At 47.9% G+C, this 25336-nt stretch overlaps 8 protein-coding genes across 8 annotated transcripts; 4 read left to right on the top strand and 4 right to left on the bottom strand.

The window, feature by feature from the left end:
• Positions 1-91: 91 nt before the first annotated feature.
• F5Y00DRAFT_271844 (MFS general substrate transporter) lies at positions 92-2862 on the top strand (the record flags this gene model as incomplete). Its single annotated transcript, XM_048012870.1, has 11 exons — positions 92-222; positions 337-636; positions 784-814; positions 867-960; positions 1023-1108; positions 1164-1303; positions 1360-1480; positions 1539-1629; positions 1685-1875; positions 1991-2154; positions 2209-2862. 11 exons carry the CDS (start codon positions 92-94, stop codon positions 2324-2326), a joined length of 1467 nt encoding a protein of 488 aa, XP_047862647.1. The 3' UTR covers positions 2327-2862.
• A 352-nt stretch (positions 2863-3214) lies between these two features.
• Positions 3215-4659, top strand: F5Y00DRAFT_139548 (mitochondrial protein). The gene is made up of 2 exons (XM_048004346.1): positions 3215-3616; positions 3774-4659. The coding sequence occupies exons 1-2, from the start codon at positions 3458-3460 to the stop codon at positions 4476-4478; spliced, it is 864 nt and encodes a 287-aa protein (XP_047862646.1). The 5' UTR covers positions 3215-3457; the 3' UTR covers positions 4479-4659.
• Positions 4631-6729, bottom strand: F5Y00DRAFT_139545 (putative coenzyme A transferase). The gene is made up of 3 exons (XM_048004345.1): positions 6333-6729; positions 5727-6183; positions 4631-5665 (listed from the first exon to the last, which is right to left on the bottom strand). Exons 1-3 carry the CDS (start codon positions 6631-6633, stop codon positions 4783-4785), a joined length of 1641 nt encoding a protein of 546 aa, XP_047862645.1. The 5' UTR covers positions 6634-6729; the 3' UTR covers positions 4631-4782.
• Positions 6730-7668: 939 nt separating this feature from the next.
• F5Y00DRAFT_254481 (nucleotide sugar dehydrogenase) lies at positions 7669-9653 on the bottom strand (the record flags this gene model as incomplete). Its single annotated transcript, XM_048010173.1, has 3 exons — positions 7669-8913; positions 8978-9486; positions 9587-9653. 3 exons carry the CDS (start codon positions 9651-9653, stop codon positions 7669-7671), a joined length of 1821 nt encoding a protein of 606 aa, XP_047862644.1.
• Positions 9654-12352: 2699 nt separating this feature from the next.
• Positions 12353-14332, top strand: F5Y00DRAFT_139532 (glycosyltransferase family 4 protein). The gene is made up of 2 exons (XM_048004344.1): positions 12353-12468; positions 12520-14332. The coding sequence occupies exon 2, from the start codon at positions 12641-12643 to the stop codon at positions 14174-14176; it is 1536 nt and encodes a 511-aa protein (XP_047862643.1). The 5' UTR covers positions 12353-12468; positions 12520-12640; the 3' UTR covers positions 14177-14332.
• F5Y00DRAFT_139525 (Isochorismatase hydrolase) lies at positions 14333-15648 on the bottom strand. The gene has a single exon (XM_048004343.1). The coding sequence runs from the start codon at positions 15136-15138 to the stop codon at positions 14488-14490; it is 651 nt and encodes a 216-aa protein (XP_047862642.1). The 5' UTR covers positions 15139-15648; the 3' UTR covers positions 14333-14487.
• Positions 15649-17416: 1768 nt separating this feature from the next.
• On the top strand, positions 17417-18352 carry F5Y00DRAFT_254479 (uncharacterized protein; the record flags this gene model as incomplete). The annotated part of the gene is made up of 2 exons (XM_048010172.1): positions 17417-17898; positions 17968-18352. 2 exons carry the CDS (start codon positions 17417-17419, stop codon positions 18350-18352), a joined length of 867 nt encoding a protein of 288 aa, XP_047862641.1.
• Positions 18353-18887: 535 nt separating this feature from the next.
• F5Y00DRAFT_264325 (non-ribosomal peptide synthase) lies at positions 18888-24218 on the bottom strand (the record flags this gene model as incomplete). The annotated part of the gene is made up of 1 exon (XM_048011640.1): positions 18888-24218. The coding sequence occupies one exon, from the start codon at positions 24216-24218 to the stop codon at positions 18888-18890; it is 5331 nt and encodes a 1776-aa protein (XP_047862640.1).
• Between the last annotated feature and the right edge of the window lie 1118 nt (positions 24219-25336).

The following is a 25336-nucleotide window of genomic DNA, read 5'->3' as shown; positions in this document are numbered from 1 at the left end:
GCTTTTCGCTTTTCTCTATCTGAGTCGTAACTTGGAAAGGAAGAAAAAGAAAAGAGAAGAGAAGCGAAGCGAAGCGAAGGAAAGCTGCACGATGTCGTCTTCAGACAATGGCGATCTGCCTAACAAGGCGACGGTGGAAGAGCTCGAGAAGGGGAGCTCGGTGCATGTCAGTTCCACGGACAAGAAACTAACGCGCAAAATCCTATGGAAATTAGACACAAGGTTCCGTCATACCCTCCCTTTTCGCATTGATTCCGTTCTCTAGCAATGGGGAAGAAGGGTGTTGTTGTTTAAGCGTGTACATCAAGATCCCTTCGTCTAACCGCGATTAACTAGGATCTTGCCCATCCTTGCCGTCCTGTTCCTGTGCTCGTTCCTGGACAGAACCAATGTGGGAAATGCGAAGCTCTACAACCTTGAAATAGACCTTGGTATAACGGACCACCAGTACGACCAGGGTCTTGCCGTCTTCTATGCGACCTATATTCTGAGCGAGATTCCGAGTAATCTAATTCTCAAGAAGCTGACACCCCAAATATGGCTGCCATGTCTGACCTTCTTTTGGGGCGTATCCGCCATGTGTCTTGGATTTGTCCAGAATTTCGCCGGCTTCGTGGGTGTTCGTGCACTGCTTGGGTTAGTCGATATTTCCTATCTTTAAGAAGGTCCTAGCGAAGCTCCTACTCCTATGCGCTTCAACTATCTTCTTATTCGGAGTACTTCTTATTATATATGAATAGCCTCTCGCTTGATATAAGCAAATGCTGACTCTGAATGATGTAGATTGACCGAAGGCGGTTTGCTGCCGGGAATTGTGAGTGAGATGACTTCTCTATAGGAGCATCGGGACTAATAAGATACTGCAGGTCCTTTACTTGTCTACCGTCTATACGCGAGGTGAACTTGCCCTGCGTATTGGTATCTTTTATACGGCTGCATCTTTATCGGGTGCTTTCGGAGGTATGTGTCTTATTCCTCATCGATATTGCTGTACGCGGGGATCTCATCTAACAACACCTCAGGACTGCTGGCCCGAGGAATAGCTGAGATAGGCACTCGAGGCGGTCTCAATAAGTGGAGATGGATTTTCGTGCTTGAAGGTTTATTCGTGAGTGGCTAGCATTCCTATGACTGGAAATCGGTAATATTAACTCCTTCCGAAGACTGCCTTGGTCGGAATCGCCGCGTATTTCATCCTCCCTAACGGTGTTGGATCGGCGAAATTCCTCAGTCCAGAGGAGCGTCAATTCGCCGTCGGCCGCCTCAATGCTGCCAGCCAAGGCGGTGGCGGCAACCGCGAGAGGTACGTCTACTTTAGACTAATTAGTTTAGTGTGGCATTATATTGACGGATTTCTAGGGAGGCTAATGAGAAGTTTACCTGGTCCGAAGTAGGTCGCGGCGTCTTCAGCTTGCAGACCTGGTTCACAGCAGCTGCATACTTCGGCATCCTCAGTGGACTTTATAGCTTTGGTCTCTTCGTAAGTAGCCACTGGTATTTTTGTCTATGAGAGAGACATTCTAATGGACAACTGTTAGCTTCCGACAATCATTACGGGCTTGGGATATACGGCGGACGAAGCTCAATTGTGGTCCGTCATTCCCTACGCGGTAGCCTCCGTGGTTACAGGTGAGTTTACTAACACGTATCCTTGGTACTTGAACGTCAAACTTATAGAGAATAGTGATAACTGCGTTCCTTTCCGACCGCTTCCGCGTCAGAGGATTGGTTATGCTCTTTTCGTTGCCGCTGGCGATTATAGGGTATGCCGTGATTGCGAACGTCGACAATGTTAAAGTCAAGTACGGCATGACGTTTCTCATGGCTACTGGTTTATATAGTAGTGTGCCGCCTGTCCTTGGTTGGCTCTCAAACGTAAGTATCGCCCCGGAAATACTCCATAATGGCGGTATCTTTCTCTTATAAGATTGCTATTAACGGTTTATACCCCGTATCATCGCTGTTCTCGCGCTGACGATGGACAATGCAGAACTCGGCTGGCCATTATAAGCGAGCGACGACGAGCGCCCTGCAGCTTGCCATCGCGAACTGTGGTGGATTCGTCGCCGTGTTCATATATCCGAAGACACAAGGGCCGGCATACCATGAAGGCCATACCATTATTCTAGGAGTGTTGTGCGCCGGGTGGTTCTTGTAAGTACACTCACTCATCGTGATGAGCTGGATCACCGTCTAACGAGCTCCTAGGATCCTTTGCAACGTGCTGTACTGCTGGAAGATCAACCGGGATAAGGCGAATGGCAAATACGATAAATTCCGCGGCTTCGGTGATGACCGTGATCCTACATTCAAGCTTGTGCTATAGGCAACTAACAACCTGAGTGAAGGTGAAGAACGGTGTTTGCGTATATGATTTTTATGAGAGGCGGGTAACAACCTCGTTACGGCAGGTATCTACCTTATAAAAGAAAACCGAGTCAACACTTAGTTCGAGTTGAGAGGTATGAAGGAAACACGGTCCTTTTTGAGTCCTTCCCATGGTATTCGACTGGATACCTCCAAGGCTCCCTGAAGTATGGTATACCCGACTTATCGATGGGATTTACGTATAGGCGGGTAAATAGGCATGGGCATGGGTATGGGCATAGAATTTGGACGGCGGGTTTCTCTGAGAATTTTGAACATACCATTTCAAGTAGTGACTATGAGATATGAATCTATAGTCGTGAAACTTCGAGTTGAGTGTCGATATGTTATTCTGGTGATGTCTCGTTGCTAAGACGGTGTTGAATAAATATTTTATATAATTCCTGTTGTGACTTTCGGTTGACTATAAGCCGCTGAGTTCATATTTACACTTTTTTCATAACTTACGAAACTTCTGTAAAAATCGCACGATGCTCTCATGAGCGCACATGTACCTTATGTTTGCAACCGGCATCACAAGTATTACCCGAGAGTTAGAGGCTAGGGCCAATGGATGGAACCTTGGCTGCTTGGCTGCTTGGCTGCCCTTACAGTTCCCTACAATCCTTGTCCCTGAATTAGCGGTTCGATACGGTGAGTTATACCGTATATGGGCAAAAACGAACCGCTGTGGCTAGGGGAATTTGGCGTTCTAGGTATTGTACAGAGGTACCTAAGGTAGGTACTTGCACATACATAGCGTCGGGGATTCTTGAATTACCGAATCCATCTTCCAAGGATTATTACCGCGGCAGTGTATTCCAAAAGCTTAGCTTGCTAAAAGCCGCGCATCTTAGGCCCTAGAGGATAAGTGAAATACTTAATTCGCACACTAATGACGTCGGATCCGTCCCTGATCGCTATAACCTTTGGAAAACGAATGCGACAAACAGCGACGATCGGATATTATTAGGCCGAAGAGGGCCTCAATAGTACCTGAACACTAGCTTTTCACTTTCTCTAGCTTTAATTCTTTCCTCTTGACCATTTATTTATCCTACTCTGCGCAATTACTAATTACGGAAATAATATGTCGAAACTTTCAGAGGCCGTCAAGGCGCTCATCAACGCCGGCCATGCGCGGTCTGGCTATACTCCCTCGTCGGCAAGTGTGCAGACTGCCTTAACAAAATTCGCAAGTGATGCTGCCGAAAAGAAGGTCGGGTTACCAGCTTGGGTGACTTTGTCGGTATGTTCTGCCTTTGTGCTGAAGTCTGGGGAAGATGGATAATAATAAAAAAATTGAAAAAAAGGGGAGGGGGGGATAAATATGAGAAAGAATAACAAACGAATAACAAACAAATAAACGAGGAACTAGTAACTAAACATGGAGATAATTATTCTAGACAGCCGTCTCAGCGACACTAAACTGCCCCGAAGCCATGACGCAAATCTTCCATCTAGCTAACTCGACAACGACGACCAACGAGCAGCGCACACCCGTTCAGAATGCCGAGCTGATCCGCGAAGTTGGGCTCAAGTGTATCTCGTTCAATGGCATTCCGCGAAGCATCAACACGCTGGGCGCATTCCGTAATAGCCTACCCGCCGACGTCGCCTCATCATTAAGTACGACTCCGACGCGCGAGCTGACGCCATCTAACCTCGAGGTCCGTAAGCGCGACGGTCTCGCCCTATGGGATAGCGTCTACGTAGGCTTCGAGCGCAAGCTACTCGACAAACTGGCACAGTCGCATCCGGATCTACCCGTCCACATCCTCAACGGTCACTACTCCAACCTGTTATCAAACCCGCGAGGCGTAGATGCTCCCGCGAAGGTCGGTCGCGTACTCACGTCGCTTGTAGCTATTGCGTGTCTGCGCGCACAGACCGGTGTCGGACCTCAGGTTGTCTCGCACATCTTTGGTCTGCGGAAGGCGTACGACAACGGTGACGCGCAAGCCGAAGGAGAGGAGCCTGTCGAGGGCGGTGCATGGCTGGCTACCGAAGACGGCAATATCTGGATATTGGAGAATATTGATAAGTTAGTCAACGTGATTAGCAACGGCGAAGGAACTACGTTTGCGCCTGGTTTACGGGCTAAATTATAAGAAGGGTATAGTACATAGATTATGAATTAGCTAATGACTTGCTCTTGTGTTTGTCAAGGGGGGTTAAGATATGTAAATGAAGTTACGAAACTGTACATGGGAATAAGAGCTTGAATTATAAGTCAATATTCACATAGTGTACCTAGTTTATATATCCACCATATAAGCAGTGTATTTATATGCGCAGATACGCATTAATCTATAGGTATACAATAAATATAAACACCCGGTGCGAACCATATTCCGTCTTGACTCGTCTCGTCTGGTATCATCTTGTTGTCTCACCCTCTCACACTCTCTATGCTTAGAACGTCTTCAAATCTTCTGCAACCACAAATTGAGCATCGGTCTTACCCTTCACAGTCTCAACTTCGACACCTTCCGCAATCTCAGTAAGCGTCAGACCGCCCTTGGTGCGATCAACCTGGAAGACAGCAAGGTCTGTGATGATTGTACTGACGACGCCCTTGCCGGTTAGGGGCAGTTTGCAGTCCTGGACGATCTTGCTGCGGCCTTTCTTGTCAACATGTTCTGTAGCCACGACGATCTTGGTTTGCTCTGGGTTCGACACGAGGTCCATGGCGCCACCCATGCCCTTGAAAACACGACCGGGGATCATGTAGTTGGCTAAGTCTCCCGACGCAGATACTTGGAAAGCGCCTAGAATTGACACATCAACATGACCGCCCCGGATCATGCCGAACGACTCGGCCGAGTCGAATGTCGCAGCTCCTGGTAACAACGTTACCGTTTCCTTACCCGCGTTGATCAGGTCTGGGTCTGCCTCTTCCTCTGTCGCCGGGTAACCGCCCATGCCTAGGATACCATTTTCAGACTGTAGCCAGACTTTGGTATTCTCAGGCAAGTATGACGCCGCCAGCGTCGGGATCCCCACGCCTAAATTAACGTAATAGCCATCCTGCAGCTCCTTAGCCGCACGCCTAGCAATACGGTTCCGAGCATCAAGTGTGCTCGGCTTGCCTGAAGTCGGATCCTCCTTAGGTGGCGCTACTTTCAGCACTTCAAAGTGCTTGGCCGCCGTGGCCGGTACGATGCGGTCAATAAAGATCCCCGGAAGATCAACGCTGTCCGGATCAATAGAACCGATCGGTACGATATTCTCAGCTTCAACGATGGCGATGCGTGCCGCCTTGGCCATAAGGCCCGCATACGTCTTGGTAGTGTATCTATGAGATGCGTGTAAATATTGTATACTATGCAAAAGTGACGGTTTATAGAAAAACTCACTTGAAGACACAGTTGCCTGCCTCGTCAACCTTCCAAGCGCGCAGGACCGCTACATCGCCAGGGAGAGCCGTCTCCATAATGTAGGATTTCCCATTGAATACTCTAGTCTCTTTTGGCTTGCCTTTTTCGAGGACAGCTTCCGGGGTGAATCTCACGGGTATCTCGCCAGTCTCAACGAACGTCTTCCCTCCTGTCGCTGTATAAAAAGCCGGTATGCCAGCCCCGGCCGCTCTTAGCTTTTCGGCCAATGTGCCTTGTGGACATAGCTCAACAGCTATTTTTCCTGTTAAATATTGTTTCTCGAGCTCCTTATTCGACCCTAGATATGAGAGGATAATGCGATCTAGTCGTCCGTCCCTAGTAAGCAGGGCTAAGCCGTGGTCACCGGAGCCAGCATTATTCGACACGGCCGTGAGATTCTTGAGACCCCTTTTATGTATAGCCTGAATGAGTGTTTCTACGTGTATCATCAGTTAGACAATCTCTCATGTGAGTAAATACTATCAACGATAGCTATGATAGCTCGGACCAGAAACTTGTAAAATCGAGGCAGTTGCCAAAGTCCCTTAAAGATTGAGAAAGCTGATCATTTAATTTCACACATACCAGCAACGCCACATAACCCAAATCCAGCACTAAGGACCACGTCGCCATCCTTCAAGTCTGCAACGGCCTCATCTGCAGACTTGAAGACCTTTGAGCCGCCCCGCGTCGCTTTCGCGGATGCCTCAGTCGCGTAGTACCGGTGTGATCTCCGGAGGCATGGCGTGAATCTAGAGTTAGCAATAGTAGCTGTAGCTGTAGCTGTAGCGGTAGCAATGCTATATTGTCGTCGCGCGTGAGGCACCGCCCATCGATGTGAGAGTTGGACGGAAGCCCTAAGAACAGCACTCCGAGGCCGCGCCATCTTAGAGGGGTGGAGGGGGTGGAGTGGTATGTAATATAAGAAGGCTCTTCTTGAAAGGCCAAAGTTCAAAAGACCATTTGTGTTAAAAATGATTAAGAATGTCTATATCTCAGATATATCTACAGTATTTCCTAGCGATGTATGAGTAACTGGTCTATTGGTCGGTTAATTGGTTTTATTTTATCATGGCGAAATGCACTTGCGCCGAGGTTCGTTTTCGGTGCTCGCAAGGTTAATTGCTCTGGCGTTTTGGTCGGCAGTTGATTTATGTCCGCACATCCTTTGTCGCCGTCTATTTTACATCTTAGGTACTCCAACTTTTCCGAGGCGTCGGATAAGTGCCACGCGAGAGTGGATAGGGGGGGGTTCAACATCTATTTACGGCTGACTTGTAAAGAAGCTATTCAAATGTTGTAGGGACATTAGAGGTAGGTAGGTACCTGTTACCTTTAACTCATGGATCTATGGGTTTATTTGTACGATTTATACACGGGAAGTGAAAGAGGTAGATAACTACAGCGACTTAAACATAAGTTATTATCAGCATTAGTTTTTTATATTACTATTAAAAAAGGGAACGCGACCATATTGCATGCACTACCATCTACATATACTATCTATCAACGCTTTAGACAAACCAGAATACTAGAATCAAATGATGGCGGCGACTATTCTTACTGAACCCATTTTCCACAATGAACTTCTCTTTACGAGAAAGCAGCTGTTTCCATGCAAACTTGTAGAATCCAAATACTCCAATAGCAAGAATCAAAAAGAAAAAAGAAAAGGGGGGAAAGGGGGAAGGGGGGGAAGAGCAACAAGACTCTATGGAGGTATATCCAACCTCTGTGCAACCTAGTAGCCTAGACCTTTTCTAAGCTACTCCCTCATAAAATGCAATCCAGCATGGTAATCAACGTAATCAGTATAACCAGAAACCGTGTATGCGAAAACAACCCCGAGGGAAAGGAAAACAGGGAAAGGAAAACAGGGAAAGGAAAACCGGGAAAGGGGAGGACACTCTAGCTCCAACTCTCACTGACGCCCAACACTCTCTACACGAATGCCTAACTTGGTAAGCTCGTTTGCATCCATAATGCCCTTGCCGTCGAATAACCATTTCGGCTTTCTCATGGCGAAAGAGATTTTTCTCCAGTCTAGCTTCTCTTTAGGCCTATCCTCGCTCGAGTTTCCCGCTGTGGAATAGCCGCTTGTCTTGATCAGGCCACAGTCGGGACAGTCGCTCTCACACGCTGGCTCTGGTCTATATCGCTTCAAAGGATCATTACCAGGGTACGTCCCTGCGGGTGCGGCACGTAGGAAGTACTTGTGGAGTGATAATATATCTGACTCCGTAACCTTAAAAGCGAATGGTCGGGGATCAACGTGCTTCAAAGGTTCTGAAGCAGCGTTAGGCTTGTCTGTCTTGACTGGAGTGCTTCGAAACTCGTCAAACTCGGTTGTTATTAGGACGGCATGGCTGCCTTCGCAGGCATTGTAGGCGCTCGAATAAATCTCAATCGGTCCTCCGTCTTCTCTGAGAGCAGGCTGGCCTTTGATAAGCTCCTTGATCTCGGCTTTGACGACCACCGGGTTGCAGCAGGGATCAAACACTGCAATCTCCTTAGGGCCCTCCTCAAGGAGCGTCTTGATGATTTCGAGTGCGGGTGATTCTCTCGTGTCGGAGGTATTGGCCTTAAACGCGTAGCCAAGCAGGGTAATCTTCTTTCCAACTAGAGTGTTATTGAGGCATTGAATCACGCGCTTAGCAAAGCGGTCGCGTTGGTACTCGTTCATCTTTACCACCTGTCTCCAGTATTCGCCCACTTCATCTAAGCCAAGGGATTCGGCCAAATATACCAGGCTAAGAATATCCTTCTTGAAGCAGCTCCCGCCGAAACCAATTCCTGCTTTAAGGAACTTATCGCCAATGCGGGGGTCACGGCCAATAGACGCTGCTATCTCATCAACGTCTGCTCCCGTCTTCTCGCAGATCGCAGAGATCGAGTTGATGCTGCTTATACGCTGCGCTAGCATCGAGTTCGCTACAAGCTTTGCCAGCTCAGACGAGTAGACATTAGTAGTGATGATACGAGGCCGCGGGACCCATGCCGCGTAGACCTTTGCTAGAGACTCCGCGGCTTGGTAGCCAGATGGTGTTGACGAAGACCCGATCAGTATGCGGTCGGGATATGTAAGATCATTCATGGCTGTGCCTGCTGCTAGAAATTCCGGGTTTGAAAGTATCTCAAAGTGAACCCCGGGGCGGTGGACCGCCATCTATTGAACTGTTAGTCGGCCAATATCGTCTAGATAGAATCTCATATAGTAGGTGCCAACTTACAGTCTTCCGGACAAGCTCCGCTGTTCTACAAGGGACGGTTGATTTTTCCACAATGATGGTTCCTGGCCTGGCATGCCGGGCAACCTCGCTGGTGACAGCCTCAAAAGCTGTCATGTCGGTGGCGCTTCCCGCTCCAGCCCCTTTTGACTTCGTTGGTGTGTTAACTGCGATGAGAATTATATCCGCCTCGCCAATAACTCGTGCTACCTGAGTCGAAAAGAACAAGTTCGGCTTTCTAGAGGGCACGGTCACCTTTGTGTTATAATACACATGATCAGGGGTACAGAAGCCGTGAGATTTCCATGTGCCCATATTGGTACTGGCTGGTTCATTGTCGAAGTAACACTTCCTAGACCCATCACGAGCGATGCGAACAATGTCCGCCAAGCCTGGCTCGTAAATGGGTAAGTGTTCTGAGTTCCAGCGACGGATTCTCTGTTCATTTTTGTCCACCACAGTGACGCAGAGGTCTGGGTTTTGGTAAGCCATGACAGCAGCTGTCGGGCCGCCTACGTTACCCTTTAGCTTCGAAGAACAATAGCAAACAGTAAGGGGCGAGATATCCATTCAAAGAAGAGCAGTTCTCGAAAGGGAAGGGGGATAACTAACCGACATAGCCAGCGCCGACGCAACATATGTTACGAATAGGACGGGTCGTCTCCTGGGGGGTAGACATTATTTGCGGTAGAGCGGTTCGCTCAAGGTCCGCGATTAAATCTTCACGGAGCATGGGACTGGGTATTGGGCTCCCATCTGGTGTAGTCGGAGCCGTTGAAGCAACCTCAACAAATGTGCTACCGTCTTCAGTTTTAGCTGTTGGAATAGCTATCGGCACCTTAATAGAACCCATAGTAGCTAAGTGGAGCCTAATGTAAGCTACTATTCTTGAGTGTCGACCGACGAGCTTTGTAGTAAAGTGGCCGCGTAAGATTACCCTAGGTAAATATAGATATACCTAGTAGGTATACTTGGAAGGTGGAATAGAGAGCGTGACCGCTGACTCAGTAGACGAGTAGGTATCGTGAGCAACCAGGAACCTACCTAGAAGGAAACTGACGATGGTATTGGTGGGTGAATTAAAGGTAGCTACGAAGGGTTTGTCTGGGTGAGTGGAAGGGTGAGACTTATAAGAAAGGGGTGGCCTCTTCGATAAGGACTGGGCTAAGTTTATATATATACCTAGGCAGGTACGTATGCTCATGAGTATGCTCATGAGCATAGCTATATCTAAACCTAGACATCGCTAGGACGCTACTTGGTTTGAAACGACACGAGGAACCCCCTCTCTAGAAGGTTAAGGCAAGGTCATGTTCTCCTCTTAGCTTGGTAAAAAAGATGTGCGATTGCGTTAAGCTCCTACTGGAACCCATGCGATAGACGCAGGTGGCGGATCTGGACAAGAACTTAGAGCCAGTGCTCTATCCAACCGTGTGCCACGGGCCATCATAGATATGTAGGTAGCTAGTAGATGACTCGACTTGGATGGAACAAGCTGCATGCACATACCTACCTAACCTAAGTACACGTATGGATAAGTCTGTCTAGGGCCTATTGAAAGTCAGGTTGCAATCTAATGAACTTTATAGATATGTAAGGTACGTGCTAGCCTGCTACCTACCATAGGCAGGATGTAGGAGCAGGAGGCTTGAGAGGAAAAGAAAGAGGGCCTCGTAAGTTACTAAAGGCGGCCGAGGTTTTAAGAGTTAGTATCGTACACGCAGCACGCGGCTCGAGCGAAACGACTCATGCAGGGCCGGCCGTAGATAGTTGAATGCGCGTCACTGTATAGATACTGTAAATAGATGCCCACTAGTGTAGAGAGTACAATGATGGGAATATTGCGAAAAGCTAGATGAATCTCTAGATCCCGCCACATCTTACAATATCTTACAATCGAAGAGTAGGATGAATCAGCTGGGCGAGGAAGTGAGGAAAAAAGGAGAAAAAGAAAAGAAAAGAAATAACTACCTAAGGTATTCTATTCCGTAACCCAAGTCATACTCAAGTATGATGGCGCAAGTATTACTTAGGGATAGATACCTTAGGGATAGATACCTAGACAGCCAACAGATAAGCGTACCAGACACACGAGGGTCTAACGTAGAGTGCTAATTCGTAAATGAGTCAATCTAGATAACCTCACATAAATGGTGAATGTCCATGTGACATCGACCACCCTTAAGGCTAAAGCTTAACGAATCTAAGTCTAGATGTTGCTTAGGCGCGATGTCGGTATACGTGCAGATCTACATAATATCTGTAAGGTTTGTACGACCCCGGATTCTCTTGCAGGTCTTTGCAGGTCTTGGAAAATGTGCTGTCAATGCGCCATATGATTGGTGCGCTGACTCTTTACGCGTGTGCTGTCAACAGAGCGTGTCATTGGGTAAATTGATACCAAAGGCAAACGGTAAGACGAAAGGTTAAACCAAAGAAAAGGTTACTTGTACGAAGGTTGGGGCCAAAAGTCTTGCACATCTGAGCTTGACAAAGCCACGTGCGAGTAAAAAGAGACTGCACGGTTTTACTTAAGTTATGGTGGCTGAAGATGCTATAAATATAGCGGTAAGCCACCTGAATTCAGCGGATAGGCCACTATTCCACCCCCAGCTTAGCATGTGGCTGATACAGTATTAATAAGTTAAAAGACTTACGAAAATCGATTCCAAGATTTGGACATGTGCAAGACTTTTAGCCTCAACCTTTGTACTGTCTTCATACATTGGACCACCGCACCTTAAAAAGAACTACGCTTTAATTAAAGATTTGGCTAGTAATTAAGTATAGTACCGTAATGGTCAAAGCTAATAAAATAACAATAAGTTTACGTAGCCAACACTAGAACACGTATATATATGCCAAAGTGAGTCATGTTTCGGCCTAGTTATAGTAACTTGGGTAGATATTTCTCTAACCCCAACATTAATAACACTCACGCAGGATTAAAATTCAAGTGCGTGATTAAGTATAAACATTGGTCTGATGCCCTTGAAGGTTCAGACAAGAGAGAAAGACACATACACTAGTACCTCGTGAGTCACCGATCAGACCGACAGTGAATATAATACCTACGCGCGTCTATCTCACAGACACCAAAGCCAACCTATATTCCATCCACGGGAATATTTCACACCTTCATTTCTAACTGCGTCAAGAGGTAAGTACACGTCAGCTGCTGCCTTCCGTTCGACACGCGATCTAATCCCTAAAGAGCACAGATCACTTGCTTATAGTTCAGTATCATCTTCCTAAGTTGGCCAACACTTTTTAGTTTCGTTGCATCAACACTCTAATATTGACTCATTTTTAGGTACTTTTATTATATATAAGGCGTAATTGCCAGTTAGCAATCACGGCTTCGTTTTTCCCATACACCTTTTATCCTCTGCTCTGGAATAAGACTCTCATTTCTTTCCCTCTATTACTATAATTTCCTGATTTAGTATCTTCGCCTTCAGCATTACGTTATTACGGGCATCCCTTAATAATATGTATGCGTCCTGACAGTCACCTATATCACAGCCTACTGATTAGTCTTGCAGCAGAAGTCGTAGCAGGCTCACCTAGTGAGGTTAAAGAGAAAAAAGCATTCCCAATCTGTACCTCCGGACCCCTTGCAGGGACTACACTACATCAACCTGTCGGCTTCATCAAGTTTAAACCATGGCGGACGAACAGACACCTCATGATTTTGACAATTTCCCGTCTGGTCTGGCCGGGAAACGTATCCTGCTATGCACTGAGAGCCTTGGCCCTGTGAACGGCGTGTCGCGCACCACCAAGATGCTGGTGGATCAACTCCGATCTAACGAGGTAATCGTCTCGGTAGTTGCGCCGTATAACCACACCAAAATAAACACATTTAACCCGATTAGCCCTTCTAGCAACGTCAACTCGTTGTATCAGGAAGAAGTACGGCTAGCAGGGTATCCTCTGCCTTTCAACCCCGAACTCTCAGTGGCATATCCTGTACGGCTTTCTGAGATATACAGGCGGACATTTGGGGGGCCTCCAGACCTAATCTACTTGGCCAGTCCAGCATCTTTAGGATTCCAGGTGATGCTGCAGATGCGGCAGTATGCGAAGGAGCTGCAAGTGCCTGTCATATGCAATTTTCAGACCGACCTAGCAAGATACTGCTCTGTTCTGTTTCCTTGGCCGCTAGGCGGGATGGCGAATCGAACCTTTGGCTTAGTCGAAGGTAACCTCTTTCGTGACTCTTCCGTGAAGACCATTTTCTACCCGAGCACATCCGTCAAAAAGTATCTAGACAAAGACGCAAACGTGCCAACTAACAAAATGGAGGTTTTGAGACGGGGAGTCAACACCAAGGACTTCGATCCGGCCAAGAAAAGCTTGGCGTTGAGAAAAGAATGGGCACCAAATGGGGAGCTTATCCTATTCACCTGTTCGCGAATAGCGGGCGAGAAGGGATTCGGGTTCCTTGCACAGGTAGCCAAGGAGCTGGATAAGGAAGGGTTGGACTTCAAACTCGTCATCGTCGGCGGAAATCGTAACCCAGTCGTCTTCCAAGAAGTAAAAGATATGTTCGGCTCGCTGAACGAGAAAGGCAAGGTTATCTTCCCTGGCTTCAAGGTTGGAGAAGATCTGATGGTTCATTACGCCTCAGCGGATATCTTCCTGCATTGCTCCATCACCGAGACATTTGGACTGGTAGTCTTGGAGGCGATGGCGAGCGGCGTGCCGGTGATTGCACGGGACCAGGGTGGACCAAGCGATACTATCGAGCAAGGAAAGACCGGGTTTCTCATCCCACCCGATGACTTGGATGGTTTCGTACGGAAGACGATGTTGCTTGGTCGGGACTCGAGACTCCGCGAACAGTTTGCTCTAGCCGGCCGCGCGTTTGCATGCGAAGCCACGTGGGAGAGGATCAGCAACAAGGCCGCCTGGCAGATGTTTGACACTATCGAGCAGTTTAAACAGGACAAACAGTCAGGCATCTCGACAACGCAGGCGCCCAGCGTTGGCTGGCTACCCCTCAGCGCTCCTGCGAGACGATTTCTCCTCCCTAAGATCATTACAGCGAAGATAGCCTTTTCCCTCTCTATCATTTTCGGGTTCTGGACGATTGTTGGTACTTATCTCGTCTTCACAGATATCGGACATCTGTTCAAGACCCATACGCCGCGGGCCTCTACGCTGAAAAGGTCCGTAAGTCATTGGATAAAGGGCTGAATATTACGACTGGAGGGTTCTATGTTGGGGTTACAAACAACCTTTTCGACTTGAATAGCGTTCACAACTCCCCCTGAATAGCTTGCTTTCCTTTTATACCCAGTTTATTATACCGCATCATTTATTTTATTGCTCGAGCGAGTAGTCGTATGCACCACCTGACCACACCACAACTTGGTGTGATGTTAGACTGCGCAGGATCAATGGGTTACATGATGGATTGATTATTGATTGGGCTTCTTTTCGAGAACGCATATATCTAGATACCCCCCAGCGGCTAGTAGATGAGAAAACAAATTTTAGATAGCAATTTAGTTTCCAAATACGTTATGCAGGACGTCTTGCGTGGTTGAAACTTGAGCAAACTCATCGTTTAAAGAAGCAAGATTCACTTTATGCACCGTTTCGGCATCGATTCCACCCTTTGAAAACGTGGCGCATGCATCGCCGACGAGAACGATATCGCCTTCATCGAGTTCACCGGTTGGACTTGTTACGGATACAACCCTTAGATTGTTAGCCATCCTTGTAGTCGTGCTAACACAGTGGTCTGTTGTAAGGCCCATTATGACGAGTTGTCTAACTCCCTGGGCTTTGAGATGGGCTTCTAGCTTGGTGCCAATGAAGGATGAGTTGACATTCTTGATAAAGACGGGTTCCTGCGGTTCTGGCTGTGCAAACAACTGCGGCTGTACCGCTTCGACTAGTTTGCCATCTATCTCAACCTGAGTACCAGGATAGAGCATCGAGTCTGGATAGATGCTATGATGGTGGACGTGATAAATGTCTACCGCGTCTTCACCTAGCCTCTTATTATATTCCCGTGCCGCGTTCAGCAGAAGCGCGACGTTCTCCTCGAATTCAGGTGTACTGCGGCTAGCGCCCCAATGTGTTGGGTGTCGGAATCCATTTTGAACGTCAATGATAATTAAAGCTGTCTTGGCGAAGTTGGCAGACTTCATTTTGATTTAATTTGATTTTGAATTTTCTTATAAAAATAGATTACAACTTGCAACTCACAGAATGAAGTATGGTTCTTACATAGGTTCCTACATATAATTTACAATTAAACCGCCGTCAGCTTCTCTCCGATGACGACCGGAGCTTTCGCCGTGAGTCACAAAAATCTCGGGATGATTAATAATAGGCAATCATTACATTTGGGGGTCATTGAAATACCTTCCGTACGTATGGTTAGTATATTCCTATGCACCCACCCGATCATTCTAACGAGATAATCCGGCTGAAAGACCGTATTAATTAATGCTCTCGTTTGCCCGGTTTAGACGCCGGCGCTATATATGTTTAGAAAATCGTGGTTAGTATAAACGAGACGATGGCGTTAATGGCGACCTGCTGAAGAGGGTAGCTGAGTTGCCGATAATAGTAGGTAACTGACATCAGCAGTCGGGTGTTCTCCCAAAGGATTGGATTTGTCTTAAAATATGTGTTTAGATGTATTTATTAATAAGTTAGTCTTTAGATAGTTAGAGCAGGATCAAACTATTCCGTATAAGCACGCCGGTTCCAGGTAGTCCTCCATCTCCTAAAGAATTAACCTAACTACCTGGTACTTAAACATCAATAGTTCTGCTCTAAAACACGTGTAAGGTATGAATCTCATTAGGATGTCGTCGTTATTATTATATCTTTACGTACTCTCATAAGATACACATCTCCTGATACGGATTCGAAAACGATAAATGAAGAATAAAATGGGTTGGGTATCTTGCTTCTAGTATGTATTTTATTTTTTTCATCTCAACGTTCGTTAATATGGTAGAAACGGCTAAGTCCCATAACGTCGGCGTAGCGTATGTATGATAGGCCTAACCCTGTACTCGGGGTGCTTGGCCACTAGGATCTGTGACACGAGAACAGGAGTTGGTAAGGGGAAGTTGGGGGCTTTGAAGCCCCAAGATGTGACTAGACAGGGTTCAGGGCTCTTATTAAGGATCTTCCTAACCCATCCAGAACACGTTAAAGTACCCTGAACGGCTAGGAGAATGCCGATTGGTTAAATCATAGGTACCTAGGTACGGATTAGGTGACTAATACATAGTACCTTGTAGCATGGCCGCTTTGTCTCACTGACGCCGACCCTCTCGAAACCTCTTCCCTCTTCATCGACGTCGCATCATTAAGCGATCCGACATTGTCAAAACACCAGTTATTCTGACCTACTGTTCGTACATACGGTGCATGTATAATACAGACCACACACTTGGATAAGTATAATTTTACCTCTGTTTTTACTACCGTGGACGTAGTCCATCATCCCGGTTTTATACGATCCAATTGTTATACATATTGATGTACCTCTAATAGGTCAAGGTCGGCTTCACATTTCATTCGTTGGCTTCGCGCCGGTGCAGTGCCAATGTCACTCACTGCCCTTCTTCGGTCTCCACAATGCACTGGCTCTCCATCATCTCTTAGCCTACCTACATACCTGATGTAGGTAGTATTTCCATCGTACCACCACCGCCTGCAGCAGCAAAGTCTTTTAACTCCTCGTTCCTAATATTCAATATTCCGTGTCATAAGGGGGTCCTCGTTGCCGCAGAAGGAGTATGATAATCAACAAGGGCTACCAACTCCTCGTGTTTTCAACTCCTCCTGGTTGTCTTACATAGTGCAGTTCGACAGCAAAGAGATCTCCCAAACCCTGCAACTTGATCTGTTCTAGGCCGCCGCGCACAAGATCTCTCGACGACCCACCGTCATGCCATTTAGTCGGTCTACTGGGGTCTGTCTTCGTTGCGGGTCCCTTGTCTTATTGCATCTATTCTAGGTAAGCTATCGAGTTGATATCCGCCTCTTTTTTCCATTCTCTCCTTTCCCGAATCCCATTACTATCCGTTCCGTCCAAGCAAAAACACTGCCGCCTTTCCGTTCTTGTGGGCAGGTCCCTTTTTTTTCACTTTCTTCTATTTTGCTGGATCTCCAATCTGATCGGCGCTACTTGGGTCTCCGCTCCCAGCGAAAATAGAATAGTTATAATACGGACAGGTTCCACACGCTCTTTACAAACACTCTTTACAGATATACCGATATATTACCACCTTCAACCGCCGGCCGGCTTATTACTGTTCAACAGATATATACTTTAGTCCATAGGCGAATATCATAATCGAAAGTGAAAGTAGTCTCGCTGAGATGGTTTGGCTAAGTGCTGCCGTAGCTTCGCTATTTGCCTCGTCGGCATTAGCTAGCATGGAGCCTATGGTGGGAGGAATCATGAACACGCGTGCGACGATGTTGGATACAAGATTCGACGATGCCAATGCCGATGCCGATACCGATTCGTTAGAAAGACGACAGACGACGTCGACAACGAGCGATTCGCAAGCGAACATGACTCAGTGGAACACGGATACTTCAGCAGCCTGCATGACAGCATTGTCTCAGCTCGTAGCCGCGTCGAACCCCTCGGGAACAGCCGTCTGCTATAATCTATTCAGTCTCGACACGAACGACGGCACATTCATGGCTGACTTGCGCCTCTTCCAAATATCAACACCTTCCGGAGATTTTGAAGGTATCCCTCCAGAGGACATCTCCGTTGGACTTCAATACAACGGGGCGTCTGTCTCGCCAGTTGGCGAAGGGGCGCAATCTGCGAATGTCACTAAGCGACAGAGCTCGACACCTACGCTGCTCCAGACGTACATGTTTGTTGGTCAAATAGATAAGGCCCAAATGGCTCAACCTATGACGATGTAAGTACCCAAATTAGATGCATATTTCATACCGTATTATTGCGCGCAAATGCTTATATCTCAAAATAGGGGTGTGCTAGAGGCGTTGGTGATGCCGATCGTGACATTGTCGGGAAAGAACTTAGCAGGCCAGCAAGTTAGCACGAATGTCTCTTCTAATGAGGCTGCCTTCGTCAACGGCATATTTTCGACCGATGTTGTCATGTCTGATTTTACACTCGCTTCGGTAGCGGTCCAGAACATCACGGCCCAACTGCAGGAAGGGACAGTCGCCTTCGTCTTACCTGGTGTTAACATCCTAATCTTCCCAGTGGGCCTAATTATCACCAGCATCTGGTTGGTGATTGGATTTGGATTTTATGCGTTTGGTACGTACGAGCGATACAATTACCGGGATGCGTATAGGAGGCGAAAGGCAAGAGCTGAAGGCAAACCCGCCAATGCGAGAATATAATCGACCGGATTTGTAGGATGTAAATTCATATGTGCGTGTACAGTGGATGCCGTCAAAGCGGGTAGATTAATGTTTAAATGACTGGCAATTTTTTCGATTTCGACAGCGGATTTTAGACAATCAACCCCTAAGACGTGTTGGTTTAATATTCAGTTGGTATTTGTATCAACTTCAGTTATCGGCGGATTAAACCGTTCAATATTACCAAGTATATATGCTAGTTTTATATAAAGAACCAAGAAGTTGTTATGAATGTTGGCTCTCATCACAGTTCTAAATTACGGATAGAGGACAAGATTTTATGGACAGCGAACTCATATTGATATACCTTATATATAAATGCCGAGAAAGCCTAACTCATTGGTAAGGCGTCAACATACAAACATATATGCTACGAGTAAGGGTATCTAACATACCTCATAGAGGTACTTATCCCAAGACTCAAATGAACGACTAAATAGTAGGACGGCAATTTATCCAAGTACTCTAAGTTCTACATATATATACCTATATATTGTTCACCCTCCGTATCCAATCAGAAGAGTTGTCCATCTGGCTTCCTCACTAACATCCCCATTATCTCCTCTAACTCGTCCAGCAACTCCGCGGCAACGCCTATCCAATCCTGGAATGTAACGAGCTCCAGCGTCAGACTATCCCCATCGACGAACGCCTGTACTTTCCACTCGCGCAACGGCTCGAGGTGCGGGTATACCGTCTCAAAACGGCACGTCGCCCCTAAGCCCCCGTCCTGGTCGCCCCCAAATCCAAACTTCAGCTCCTCGACGTGGACTACGTCTTGGTGCACCACCGAGTCGAACCAATCGGCGCCTTCTGGCCAGCCTGGGAGCGGTCCGCACTCGCGCATAATCTCCGTTAGACCCATGCACTCGTGCAGCGCGCTGGCGACGTGCTGATGTTGCACGTATCGTAGCAGGTCGGCGACTTTCCAGTCTTCCTCGAAGCGTACCCGCACCGGTACGTATTGCCACGTCGGTCCCGCGACGGTGTCCGCATGCGGCAGATCCGTATTCCGGCCGCTGACGACCTCGCCGAATACGACGTCTCTCCGTGCGAGCCGTCGCGCGAGGCACAGGGCCCACGCGGCTGTCGGTAGCGTCGCCACCGTGATGTCCCTTAGCCGTGCGGAGATATCGACTGTCCGGCTGATTGCAGCAGGGGTTTTAGATGTTAGGGGTAAATCCGGACGGAGGATGGTGAGCGAGCTGTCTTGTAGTAGGTCTCGCCAGTAGGGGATGCTTCGCGGGATGCCCTTATTCACGACGTGGTACACGAAGGAAGAGAACGGAACGGAGTCTATCGTGGCCTTGCCGTCGTATAGAGCGCCGAGCTGGTGTATAAGGCCAGGGAGACAGACTTCGTCGTACTGTGCGTGGGAGATGCGGAAGATGAGGCAGCTCTTATTAGCATCGCCTTGGACGAACATGAACTTCACGAAGGCAGAGCCCAGGGGCATCTTGGTTTGAACGTCGACGTCGCATAACTTATGTGCAAACGAGTCTAGGTCCCCTTCGATCTCGTATTGGTCGATTGTAATATCAAGTGCTTCAAGAACGACGCCGAAACACTCCTCGCCGCTCTCTACGAAAACTGTCCGCAGAATTTCGTTGCGAGCGACGAGTTCCCGACAGCTTTTGAAAAGTCTTCCCTTATCGAGGTGACCGTCAAAATGGAATAATTCGTAGCGAGCGGAAAATCGAGGAAGTTGGGTTGTGCCCCTTACCGCAACTTGCTGGAGCGGGCGTGCCGGAAGGATATCCTTGATTGCATGATCGCCTTGGACAAGCTGTGGCCTGACCGTTTCGGTGATGAAGCTTTCTACATCTGGGACATCAAGCAATGAAAACGGAGACGGTGGCGGCTCGATAGACTCGGCGGTCACTTGTTTTCCTTCCCTCAAGATCTTCGCCATATCGTACAACGTCCTATGTTTAAAAATCTCGGGTACCGTTAATTCCATCCCCCTAACTCGGAGCTCCGACACAAGTTTCATAGCCCCGATAGAATCGCCGCCAAGCTGGAAGAAGCTGTCATTCAAACCAATTTCATCTTCATCGATTGCTAATATTTGACTCCAAGCCTGTCGAAGACTCTTCTGCTTCGCCGAGGTGGCTGACACATGCTTTTCTCTTGGGCCAGTAGAGAATATTCTAGTAGAACTCGTCCGTTCGACGAAGGCGATATCGCCATTCACATCGTACTTCGCGAATTTATGAGTCCTGTAAAACCGACCGGTCTTATTCTGGTCAGCCCACTGGGGAGACGGCGTCAAGTCGAGGCTAGGTTCGCCTGAGCACCGTATTAAGAGTTCCCCAACAGCACCTAGAGGGAGTAATCGCCCCGGATCAACAGTGTCGACGACCCATGTCTCAGATGCCTCACAACCAGTAGGAAGTAAAGCAGTAATAGCTGGACCTTTTGCGCCAGCCTGACTCAAGCGAGCGAGCTCAGATATATCTTCCTCGGCTAGTATCTGAAGCTGGCTACATCTAGCATCTGGGTTCTCGACGAGCTGTTGCGTGATCTTTTCAAGCTGACGTAGCATTCGCTCCATCTGCGGACTCGTTACTGTTTTCGAGTCGAAGCTTGCCATGACCAAAAATCCCCGTGGGTCTAAGGAACATACTAGCATCAGGGCGTATGTGTTAAACTTGAGCGCTTCCTGTGCCGCCTCATCATCGCCAGCAGGAACAAAGCCATCCGCCGGTTGCTTTTCGCTGTGGGCGGTTTCGTCGGCATCTGCGCTGGGGTGCAATACCAAGCCGGTTCTCAGCTCGCAGGCCTCCCGCGCATCCGGACTTAGACGTCTGATGTGTTGCAGGCCAAAGTGCTCGTGGGGGATTCCAAGGACTGATTGGTCATGGATTTCCTGTAGATATTCTCTCACGGTCATATCATGGTTAACTGCTACTCGAACTGGTATCGTAGCGATCATAGGTCCTTCGATCTGTTCCACACCTGCAATAGGAGCGTTGCGCCCAGTAAGCGTCTCTCCGAACACTACGTCGTCGGTCGAGGTATAAGTTGAGACCAAAAGCGCCCAAGCACCGCGGATAACCGTGGCAATGGTTATCCCAGTATTGGGCTTGCTGGTATGCACGTAGTGTTCTAAAAGAGAATCGGCTTGTTGTTGATAACCCAAATAGGGGAGGGAGGGGAATTGTTCATCATTAGCGCCATCCAGTCGTTCTCGCCAGTAAGACTCGGATTCATTACGGTCCATATTGGTAAGGTAGCTAATGAAGTGTTTAAACTCAGCTGGTCGTTTTGTTGGGAGGCCGTCGTATGCTCGATTAACTCGTTCGACTACTAGAGGCATCGACCATCCATCGTAGAGAGCGTGATGCATTGTCAAGATAAAATGCGACTTTCCTGTAGACTTCTCGTTAACAACTACGCCGTATCTAACTAGAGGCTTGCCGAGTTGAATCGGTTCGCTTCTATCTTGAACTAGATAATCGTTAAGACTCTCCCCGGATAACCACTTGCAGTCAAAGTCATCTTTAACGACTACTTGCATCAATCCTTGGCTTGTAATTTGGACTATCCTCGTCCGGAGAATCGCGCAATCTGCAGAAGCTAGCTCGAAAGCCCTCGCGAGATTCCGCGCTGCCGTCTCGTCTTCAAGTTCGACCACGCGCTGTGCGACATAGGCTTCGCTGACCTTAGCGGACAGCGCCATGAGTCCTTCTTGAAGAGGCGTGCAGGGGTAGATATCTTCAATCTTTGAGGGGTCGACGTCGCAGATAGCAGCGCAGTCTTGTCGCGCTGAATCCTCTGACCATTTACTACTAAGAAGGGAGAACGGCGGAATCTCAACCATGGTTTCGCTGGATGCGGCCCTTGCAACTAGAGCCATATCTGAGAGCACAGGGTTGGCGAATATGTCAGCGACTGTAAGCGCGGTGTCTTGTATTCGCGCTTGAGCGACCAGCTTCATCGCGCGAAGAGAATCACCTCCCAAATTGAAGAAGTTATCATGAGCGCCAATATCGACGTCCTGTCCAAGAACTTGACCCCATAACTGTGCAAGTTTCTTTTCCATTGGAGTTGACGGTTCTTTTCTAGGGACCGTCGCTGCGGCGAATCCGGCGATGTCTTTCCTACTAAGCGTATGCCCCAATTCTCGAAGGCGTTTACGATCTGTCTTCGCCGAAACTAATAAGGGCATGGTCTGTAGAGGAATATATGCCGCCGGCACCATATATATCGGTAGGTGTTCTGATATGGCCTTGTTCATCCCCGTGAGAGAGTCTGCCACCTGGGGCGATAATGATCCCAGAAGATGTTCAGATTCAGGCACGAGACCTGCTCGCTCTGCTATGAATGCAACTAATGTCGGTTCGCCAGCAGGTCCACCAGGCCTGATGACCTCGGCAGCTACACGAGTACCCGGTGGTAGTTTGTCTCGCATATTATACTCGATCTCGGCCAGTTCGATCCGTTGCCCACGTAGTTTCACCTGCTGGTCGCCTCGACCAACGAAAATGATCGTCCCGTCCGGATCGTATCTTACTAAGTCACCGGTCTTGTATAGTCGTCCACTACGGCCTGCATGCTGTGAGCTCCCAGCTAGAAGCCACTTCGGGTCGTTAATAAAGGCAATATCTGTTCTCTCAGCATCGTTCAAGTAGCCTGGTCCTACTATAGGGCCTTCAACTAGAAGCTCGCCAACTGCACCTATGGGCATGAGTCGGTGGTGATTAGAAGGATCGACAATCCACAGTGTTCCCCCAACTCCCCTACCGATGCTGACATGCGCCTTTTGGCTTTCTGCGCCCACATCGCCATTCACAGCACAACCTACGGTACACTCTGAAGGGCCGTACGCATTGATTACTTTCGTATTTCGACTCCAAGTGGCTGCGTCGCCCGCGGATATAGCCTCTCCTCCCAACCCAAGGACTTCAAGCGAAGGTATAACGTCGGGGTCTAAGACGCGGGCGACCGAGGGTGTCATATGAGCCATGTTGACATTCATCTTCCGTATAGCGCCGCTGAGGTCGTTAACGCGATCGGCGTCTGAGGGAATACATAGGCAACCCCCCACCGATAATGTGCATAGCATGCAATCGATGCAGACGTCAAAAGCGTACGACGCAAAATCAAGGACTCGCGAATGTGCGCGATATCCGACTATTTCCGCGCGTGGTATCGCGCCGCTAGAATAGTTTTCGTGCGTTATAATAACCCCTTTCGGCTTGCCCGTGCTGCCCGACGTGAATTGTATGTAAAGATTCGCGCTCGCTGGCACAGAGGGTAAACTCGGAGATGTGTTATAGCTGCTAAACTGTTCGCTAGAGAGGGTAATATGAGTTGCGCTTGGTGCAATGCGATGGCCGAGGCTCTCTTGTAGCTTGGACGTTATGATAGTAGAAGCACCCGTTTGCTCGACGATGGTGCGTAGTCTGCCTTCGGGCTGGCTCGGATCCATAAGCGCAAATGTCGCGCCTGATTTCATGACGGCAAGAACAGCTACGACAGTCCATTTCGATTTCTCAAAACATAACGGCACAATCGATCCTATCTTGACACCTACTGATACGAGATGAGCTGCTAACTGGTCTGATTTCGAGCTAACATCTTGGTATGTGAATGCACCATCCCATGAGTTAACCGCTGGTCGGCTAGGGTCTTCTTTTGCCTGCTTTTCCACCAATTCATGCATGCAGATTTCCAAGGTAGGGGGAACTGGTGTATTCCAGCTCCATATCTGTTCCAACTGCTCTGGGGTTAAGCCGTCTTCTTCGAGATCTGTTGGTGGAGTTGTAAGATGACCACTCGAGATACCTTCGTCAGTGCAGACGGAGTCCATACACGAGTTGTCTACATCTTTTTGGCCCATTGTTGAGTTTGCGGTAGCGATGGCGCCAACGATGATGATGATGACGATAGTATTGACAATGACAGCGACAACTGCTCCCTAATCGATCACCAGGACTTACAGATCGATAGACGGTTTTTCATCGGCTAGAATAGCAAGCGCTGGCACATTTGATGAGCGAATGGACCTTGAGGATTTGTTAAGTGCCGTACAGGATGCAGAAGTCTTAAGTCTGGTGATCCTGAATTCAAGAAAAAAATTCAGAGACGGAATGCCTAGAAGGCCAAGTGCCTAAGTAGGGAAAAGGCCGCAACAGGCACATGATAGTTTCATACCTGTCTCCATTCTCGCCGACAACGGCAAGGTGATTCTTGTACGATTTACTAACGCTGGTACGAGAGAACAGTCATTAATGGAGCTGACTTGGAAGCAACTTTCCTTTTCAGCATTAGACGCTATTTATGGAGGCCGTTAGAACCGAACCAAGATGACACCAACGCACGTCTTCTCCACAAGGGACGGATCAGATAACTTTAAACGGATCAGATAAATCATAGTAATTTCGGAAACCTGGTTAGAGGGTAGGCGGACTTGGGAGGGTCCAGAAAGGGTGGAGAGTCTTGGCTGTGATGTACATACTAGTATAATCGCCGTTGCAACGGTATAAGCTACCAAAGACTGGGTGGTATGGTATGTTCTCGGTGGTTAGGTATTTATTATATTTGTTAAAGATTGAAGCGAATCAGCCATATCCCCGCACAAGCCTCCAATTCTTGTCTTTGAAAGATCTACATTCGCCACTAAACTCTCCTACGTATTCACTCCGGTCGGTTAGATAGACTAGGTATTGCCTGTAGGCGCCTGGGTACATTAAATATCGTACGTGGGTGTGCGTTAATTTCTGAAAGTCACTATATAAACCCCACGCACTCACAAATCATGGCGTACGAGTAAATTGGGCGGAATTAAGATTCTGTTTAAAAATGATTTAACTAAATTATAATCGAAGTCAAGATCACCTCTTTAGCGACCTGAAAAATATATAAGATAACCAAATATAAGACATCTGGACCTTTCAGTAAAAACCAGGTTCGCCACACAGCTCGATGCATCAACCTGCGTTAGCGGATAAAAGTTTT

Source organism: Daldinia vernicosa, assembly GCF_022497035.1.
Source record: "Daldinia vernicosa strain CBS 139.73 unplaced genomic scaffold F5Y00scaffold_41, whole genome shotgun sequence".
Lineage (NCBI taxonomy): Eukaryota > Fungi > Ascomycota > Sordariomycetes > Xylariales > Hypoxylaceae > Daldinia > Daldinia vernicosa.
The sequence above is the reverse complement of the archived record's forward strand: the minus strand, read 5'-3'. Positions and strand labels throughout refer to the sequence as shown.